Source organism: Malurus melanocephalus, unplaced genomic scaffold, assembly GCF_030028575.1.
Source record: "Malurus melanocephalus ecotype Western Australia unplaced genomic scaffold, MMel_1.1 scaffold_163, whole genome shotgun sequence".
NCBI classification, from domain to species: domain Eukaryota; kingdom Metazoa; phylum Chordata; class Aves; order Passeriformes; family Maluridae; genus Malurus; species Malurus melanocephalus.
The window spans coordinates 226,450-235,227 of NW_026623395.1; the positions used below are offsets into that span (position 1 = coordinate 226,450).

General features: G+C 45.8%; 1 protein-coding gene across 1 annotated transcript in view; it reads right to left on the bottom strand.

Annotated features, from left to right (window-relative positions):
• Positions 1-6: 6 nt before the first annotated feature.
• The window catches only part of ONECUT1 (one cut homeobox 1), a 17,568-nt gene continuing 8,796 nt past the window's right edge, over positions 7-8,778 (bottom strand). Inside the window, exon 2 of the mRNA XM_057372079.1 lies at positions 7-1,348. Within this exon, the coding sequence (XP_057228062.1) occupies positions 1,056-1,348 (293 nt within the window). The 3' untranslated portion in view covers positions 7-1,055. The remainder of the gene's footprint in view (positions 1,349-8,778) is intronic.

The following is an 8,778-nucleotide window of genomic DNA, read 5'->3' on the forward strand; positions in this document are numbered from 1 at the left end:
GCTCTACCACGTGTCTCCTTCCTGTGCTCCGGTTGAAGTCAGTGAGGGAAGGGCTCACTGAGTTCAACACAGGCAGCCCCCTGTTCTCAGTTCCCGTGCTCTGCCAGGGGCTGTGATCTCCTCGGGTGACATTCTTTCTTGCCAATCAGGGAAAGAAACGATAATGTGGTTTTACTAATTGCAAATAACAGTCTTGAATACAAGATTTATGTGTTATACAGTTAGATTAGTTTATACCTATAACTCTACATAGTATTTGTGTAAAAATAGCTTTGGAATATTAAAATCATTGCAATAAAATACCTGCAATATAATTATTAAATGTGTTCTTTGGTAGCTAGTCGATTTTTTTTTTTATGGATGGAATAGTTTTCCTTTTTCAAATCTGAACATTCCTTAACAAACAAAGAGAATGCACTGGTTTAGGTACCATTCAAAATTTCTTTGCCTAGTTTGAACTTGTTCCCAGGCATTGCACCAGTTAAGTTCAAACTGTGAAACAGCAAAAATCACACTACCGTTGCAAGGAATTGAGACGACTCCACGCTGTGCGGGCCGTGCCGTGGCACAGCCCTCTGTGCAGACCAGCCCWGACCCAGTCCCTACCCACTGGCGTGTGTGCAGTACGGCACACCGAACACCTTCACGGCATTGCTGTGGACGTGAMGAGCGGTATCCAGAGATGTCTGCTCAATGACAGGAAATCACTATGCTCCAAACCACTAAACAGCCAAGTACGGTGAAGATGATGATGGGCAAAGGTGTGAGACCAGTGGTCTGTTCCTCTTCTCTTCGCTTTCCGTTTCGTTCCCTCCATTTCGCTTTCTTCTTCCTCTCTGTTTTTTGCAAGTCGTCATCCTACTAAAGTGTGTGTCTTAGAACAAAGTCATAATGCAGGTGAAATAAGTCTTTGGTTTCTTTGGACTTATAAATATTTTTTTTTTCAAATAGTTCTAAGTATAAACCTGCTATTTTGAGGTCCTGGTCTGTCTTTATTTATTTATTTATTTATTTTTAAAGCTTTTCCACCGAGGTTTTAGTTCGTGGTTATTCCTTCATGCTTTGGTACAAGTGCTTGATGAAGAAGATGAGTTGCCTGAATTGGAGCTGCCCTCGTCTTGCCACTTATCCAGACTCCTCCTCCGTGCATTCATGAAAAAGTTGCTGACGGTGCTCAGCTCCAACCCGAGCTGCTGGGAAATGGTGATTTGTAGTTCTTTGGACGGACGCTTATTTTCCTTGAATATTGCATGTAGAGTTCGACGCTGGACATCAGTGAAGACCAACCGAGGCTTTTTGGGTGTRTTCCCTCTATCCTTCCCGTGCTCTTGTTCTTTCCTCTTGCACGCTGCAAGAAAAGGGAGGACAGTTAGAGAGGGCTGGCAGAGGAGTATATGAGAACCCAGGACAGGGCAAACTAGGGGAAAAGGACTGTTTGTGTCAGCTTCCAAATTTGGAGAGGATGTGGGACATTTAATTTTCTAACTCATTCTAAAATATAACATATATGAGGAATAAAGTTAGAAGAGACCTTTGTTGTTGTCCATTAAAATTCAGAAAATGCTGTTACTGAGAACTTATGTTTTGATACCACCTATTAGTGCAGAGAATTTAACTATTTAATATCCCTAGCAAGTAGAGGGGAGATTCAGTGAACTCTGAAGTCAACCTTGACCACATTTTTTACCATTATTAGTTGCTTTCAATTAATTTCTGTGGCTTTTTGTTGACTGAGAAATAAGGAACTGTGAGAAACCAGTGTGCTACTACAGCCTTGCAGGCCATATGTATTCTGAACAAAACAAAACATGTTTTTGCATGAAACACAATGGCATAGTAAATCTTCTTTATAGAATTGCACCTTATTTCATCTATCAGCCCTTCTTTCCCTTTGAGAATGTAATTTTGCTCTATGTTATTAAAGGGTGTTTGCAATTTGAAATCTGTCAGGTGTGATCTGATGGGATGTGAGGGATACCCCCAGATCCCCTGTCAGCCTCTGACAGTCTGCAGGCTCATCTTGTTAGCATTTTGCTAGGATAAAAGCTTCCTTGTGACGACAGACTCCTCTGTCTCACTTTCAGAAGTGTCTGAAGTTGTCTGTTTCCCCTTTGTACTCTAACAATGTCCTTTAATTCTGATTGAGGGACGGATTTCTGAAGGTAATATGAATGTTCTTCCTGTGTCTGTCTAGTCTTGGCTTCTGGGAAGATCRGTACTGATTACATGAAGAATTTTGTGCAATATCTCTGCTTATGCCATGGTTATTGGAATGAAAACAGCAAATCAGTTTGCAAGGGTCCTTCCTAAACTTCTGTTACTACTGAGAGCCAGCCCTGGCATGGGGATTTCATYGCTTGAGGGAGGTACAAAAATAGTCATCCACTTATTGCACTTGAGAAATAGGAACTGCACAGGTTGGGATCCAGGGGCTGAGAAGGCTCCTTCAGGGGCTGGGAAGGCTCCTTCTGCTGGCCCAGGCAGGGACCAAGACACTGGTGGCTCAGTCCCCTCTGAGGAGAGCCTTTTGAAAAGCTCCCTAACTATRGATATTCCAGCCACATACTCTTTCATAAGAAATGACACCTCAATCAAATAGACTGGGATGCCAAACTCATATCTCCTACAGGTATTTTTATGTGAAAATCTTTGAAGAATGCTTTGAAATTACATCCTGACCTCTAAAACACTGTGGAGCTTCTGGACTGAAAACCAGGTTTCCTCATGCACACAAGCCCCTASTAAAGCCAAGCTGCTGAATTCATGRTGGGGATTGGTGCCTGCTGAAATAATCTGCATCCACACTGGAGGTGAATGAGTGGCAAGTAAATGGTTAAAAATTCTTTTACAAGACTAGTCTATTATTTACTGACAAATATTAGGAATGAGAAGTAAAGAAGGTACCAACAGCATCTCAATSTTTTATTATGTCTGATGATTTGATCAGAAATCAGAAATTCCTGGGAAAGAAGCTGCAGGGGCTCAGCTTTCCAACAGMCTCAGCCTCCAGCTCTGACTGCCCCAGCTAACAGGCTCAGGCAGAAGAGGACACAAACCAGGTGCAGACAACATTTGCTGTGCCTGGTGCTTCATTTCTGCTCGTGCTGCTTTACACCTTCCTTTTTCAAAGCTGACACAAACTCCCTCTTCTGCCTAGAGACTCTGTCCAGATCACAATTGGTCACAAAATCCGCACGGCACCGATAGCGTGATCCGAGTCAGCGCTGTGCAGTGCTGCAGGGGGAATCGCCACATCACAAATGACAGTCACAGCACTGGGTACAAAGCCAGCTCAATTAGCCATGGGAGCCTCTGGGGCTTTGATCACAAGCTACTACATGAATTCTCTGAAACAGTAGGGAATCACAAAAAAGCAACCAGCTATTGTGAAACTAGCTTGAAGAACACATTGTCTTCCCAAACTTGTGCTCGTTTCCTCAAATGTAATATTCCTGAACAATTATTTCCATASAAAATGTCCCAAGAGTTACAACATACCTTGTTCCTCAACTTCAGCTGTATCAAAGACCTCTTAATTAATGCTAGTGACACCACAGAGGTAAGAAAAAAGTGCTCRTTACTAGGGAGAAAAAAATAAAACCTATGCAGTCTATGATACAAATGAGCCTATTCTGGTATTTTGCAAATATTTTAAGCTCTACTTCTGTTAGCATTTGCCAGAGGCAGATTGAGGACAAAAACCTTCCAATGTGCTCAGTTGTTCCAWGAGCCCTTGTGCTGCCAGGCCTTCAGGTTGTGAGCAGCAGGGGTGGRTCCCACCTCTCATCTTCTGCCTTGTCCAGGCTCAGGAATATTAATAGCACTTAAAAATAAATAATGGTGATAATGAAAAACCGTAATAGGGTTTCCTTGCGATCGTTTTCCCTGCACTGGAGCCAATCAATTTTAATAATAAATTGTAGCTTCCAGCTTGCCAGAGAACAAATGTACACCACGGGATAAAATGTGCTCCAACATGAGAGTGGATCCAGAGCAGGCACGGAGATTGGCCAGCTCACACAGCGAGGGCTGGCAAACTGGGGCTGCAGGCTCTGTGACAGCAGCCTGAGCCTGTCACACCCAGGCAGAGAGGCTGTGCCTGCTCTGGCCAGCTCCTACCCTAATGTCCACTCAGGTCATGCCCCAGAGACATCAACTGAAATGCTTTYTGGAAAAACACCAGAGCCTGTCTTCACAACAGTTTATCACACGCTCCATCTCTGTTTTATCTCAGCAGAAGATAATAACAGCAATTTGCACTGATGTCCTTCTCRTGGCCCTGCCCTTGAACGGACCCTCTCCACAGTACACTGAATTTAGATGCTTTGCAGGGTGCTGTGCTCCCTAGAGATGTGCACCTCTCTCTCCCAGGACACACCTGCTCACACCCTGCCCTCACTCTCTGCTGCAGGCAGYCCTGCTCTTTGTCTCTGGGCTGCCCCGGCTGAGCAATGCTCCATGTGATGCCTTTTGAAAAAGCCTTAAAGAAAATCTCGTTAAGAAAAAAGGAAAGCAGAGGATAAAGGACGAGTCACCCTGATTCTGGCAACACACGTGCAGATAYGACAATGTAATATTATCAGTGCCAGAAGGAGCCTTATAAGTCCACTCCTGAACTCTGGCCTCTTCCAGTCGCTTCCATCTTCCTCTGCCCTGAGCAACAGATATTTTTGACACTTGCAATTCTCCTGACACAGCCCATCAATCTATTTTTGTCTCCCTTTGTTCCTCCTAAGTCGCCTAAGGGATTTGGCCACGTAAACTTGCCAAACCTTGTAAGGTCTGTCCATGCCACTGAGGCTCTGCCTGTGCATGGSACACAAGTGGGGTGTCACCTCTGCAGCTCTGCTGTCTGTTGATGCTGTCCTGTGGCCCCARCTGGTGCAGCACAGTGGGATTCGTTCTGCTCTGCCAAGGGCATGAACAGGATCGTGCCCCCCATGGAAATGCACTAATTGTGTCTTGAGGTCAAGACAGGGAAGAGGATATTTTGCCTATCTGTGATAAGAACTACACTATGCAGTCAGTCTAAAAAGCAAGATTACAATAAGCTCAGGTGTTAATCCTGAAGCTTGACCTAGTGTTTCATCCCTAGAGAGTGGATTTATTTTTAAAAATCTAAAGGAAAAACTCTGATTACCATTCATCAATCTTCAGGAGCATTTGGCATGTGTACATGGGCCTAACTGTTTCTTGCAAACTCAAGTTTTCCTTTCYGAAAAACAGAAGCAAAGAACGAAACTGGTAATGCTCTCAATAAAGCTGATTTCTGATGGTTTCTGGTTTGGTTTGTGTACACAATAAAATATCACCACAATTTATGCTGGCTGCTTTTCTGGAAAACTGTCACTGAAGCAGGGAGAATCACAATAGCAAACTCTGCCCCAAGCGCTGTTGCTACTTTTAATGGCAGAGGGCAACTGTCCCTGAGAGCCTGGGGTCCCACTGTGGTGCATCCCAGCTCTCTGACAGGGCATGGAGAAGTGCACACACCGAGGAAGGTGCATTTGGGGGGTCTAAGGTATAGCCCTGTGCCCCTACAAGCACAGACAGGCTGAGGCAGCACTCTGAGGGTCACAGCTCAGCAGCTGCCTGCAGCAGTGCCCACAGCGCCAGGACAGGCACACACAATGGCCACACAATGATTTTTGCCTTTCCTTTCATGTACCCTTTTATACTTTTATATCCTTTTATACATTTTCTGTACCTTTTATGTATCCCTTGTACCCCTTAGCCCACATGTTTGTAAATTCCTGTAGCCTGATATTCCAGCTTAGTTTAGGAGTTCTGCTGGGCAGAGAGACCAAATATCCTAGGAAGGGATCAGTGTGCCCTGTGCTATCTTAAACCTGAGCTCCAGCCTTGGGTGAAGCCTTCTGTCCAGAACATCTTGTGTAAACTGGGCTCTGGCCTCATCTGAGGGGGATTCATTAGAATAGGGGGACATTACTGCATTTGTTAAGTTTCTTATTAGGAAATCCTAGATAGATATGCTGATTCCTGAAACCGATATAACTTGTACCCGTGCTGTACACAGGTGTGCTTTCTGCCATCAAGTTGTGCACCTGGGATCCCAAATACTGAGGTAAAACAGTTTTTTATCCCCTTAACCGTGTCTGTGTCATTATTAAAAACTGGCCATTCAAGGCAGCGTTGGAAGGGAAGGGTACAGCCAACAGTGCCCAGGCATGAGTCTGCTCACCCTGGGGAGGAGAAAGCCAGTGCACACACTGCATCTCTGCTTACAGGGAGCCCTTTTTCCCCCTGTTGGCACCCAGGGTGGGTCCAGACCAGTAACAGACACACACACACACACACACACACACACACACACACAGTGTCTGTAGCCATGCTGAATTCACAGCCTGTGGACACGGAGAGGAGACTGTGCGCTGGTCACCAGTGACAGGACAGGAGACCTTTCACCCTGAGGTGATGGGTCACATTTCCAGCTCTGGCCTGGGTCACTGCTGACCACAAGCCAKCATTACTTGATGGCCACCAAGTGCCTTGTATGAGATGATGTGGTGGTCTTTTACCCCTTCTCCTGCAAAAGCTAAGTCTTTCAGTTACCCCAACTTCACATGTACAGGACTGTCTTAAAGACATAAAAAGCCATTTTAGAAATCTCTCTTTACACACATTTTCTAATCTCTGTTGTGCCAAGTCTATAAAGCCTGGGACCTGCCTCAGCTACAGTCTGAACTGTGTCCACCTAGAAACCCCTTTCCAAATCTGCTTCTAGTTTTGAAACACCACACGATATCCAATAATGTGTTTAGAGAGTGAAAATTCTTCACTAGTATAAACTAGAGAATGTCCTGGAGGATATCTTTCTGGTGGAGAAAGCAGCAGTGTTTCTGTAAGAGGCTGAAACTGTTTAAGGACTTTGGCCATCACGGACAGTCCTAATCACACTGCCCACAACAGCTCAGTGCAAACAGGCAGCCAAAAGCTTATGGTGAATTCATGGTGGCAATAATATGCAATAAAGTGTGATAAGTTACATCCTTATCATGTGARTAACACCTCTGGGGCAGGCAGAGAGACACACGAATGACAGATCATTCCCAATCATCAAAAACTTCGTATTTGGGGGAATATGAAAACAAAATAAAAGGGCATATACGACACAGACTACCTGAGGGTAGATGTCACCACATGAACTAAACCCAAGCAAATCTATTTGACTTGAATAATAACCACAACTGCTGGGTGACATTCACTCTGRCACATCACCATTTAGTGGTCCTCTGCACTGCCCCTTTCTTCTTGTCACTGCCCCAAGGGCTTCAAAGGTGCTTGGGAAATGGGATCCCTCTGAAAAGGTGCTGTGGGAGACAGCCTGCACACATCGAGGCAGCTCGTGGCCATGAGCTCCTGCTGCTACACCACTGATGCTTGAAAGAACATTCCCTAACGCTTCAGCCCACTGGGGGATAAGGTTCTTCATAGCTTTTTAGTGATGAAAGCCTACATAGGTGACACAGGTAGTTGGTTGTCCCCCAAAGCTTTCTCCTTTCAAAGAGTATTGCCTGCTCTGAGATGTCTGAGCCCGTACTAAATTATTTCTTTTTAATCYTGGCATTATTCAGTATTTGGCACTTTTTTCTCCTAGTAATTTCTATTTACGCTTATTCAGAGCATAGATGTTTCCATATACCCAGAGATCTTTTAATCTGTGTCTCATTTTTTTGCCATCAAATCCTGGGAGTACTCTTTTGCAGCTTCATAACATGAAAARAGATGAGAACATGTTCCTACATGAGAAGCCAAGATGACATCAGCCTGCCARCATACAGATCCCAGCTGAGCCAGAACGGTAAACATCTCACTCTTGTGCTCTGTATTGAAATGAGCGACCTTAATTTGCTGCCCCTGGAATAATGAAGTGAATCTGACTGAGGAGAGCTGACTCAGCGGGATTCAGGGGTTTACACAAACTCGAGTGTTGATGGATCCGTAACCACTTCAGCGAACTGACATCACCGTTACAGAGYATGTTGCTAAGTGGATCAATCAGGGGAAAGCACCTGATTTCCCTGCGATATCATTTAAAGTAGATGTTAAAATTCTTTAGCTAGGTCTTTAGTTAACCATATTACTGTGACAAATATTTCTTTGCCTGGCATAAGTAATTAGAATTTAATCACTTAAACTGCATCTTAATTACCCCAAATGAATTGAAAGGACATTTAATAGCAAAGATTAAATTGCCTTAATGAACGATTTTTGCGACTACATCAATATTTTAATCGCGTCAGCCGGGTCCGCCCCCCAACCCCSCGCCCCACGCCGCAGCAGCACAGGCGGACCATGGCCGCTGGGTGGCGCCCGATCCCCGCCGCTGCCCGCGGGAGGGGGAGCGCAGCGCGCCCGGGGCTCCGCACCGCGTAACAGCGCACCGAGGGGTCCACATCCAGGGCTCCGCACCGAGTAACACCGCACCGCGTAAAACACCGCACCGCGTAAAACACCGCACCGCGTAAAACACCGCACCGCGTAAAACACCGCACCGCGTAACACACCGCACCGCGTAACACACCGCACCGCCTAACACCGCACCGCCTAACACCGCACCGCGTAAAACACCGCACCGCGTAACACCGCACCGAGGGGTCCACACCGCACCGTGTAACACCGCACCGAGAGCTCCGCACCGCGTAACACCGCACCGAGGGGTCCGCACCGCGTAACACCGCACCGAGGGGTCCGCACCCAGGGCTCTGCACCGCATCACACCGCGCCGAGGCTCCGCACCGCGCCGAGGGCTCTGCA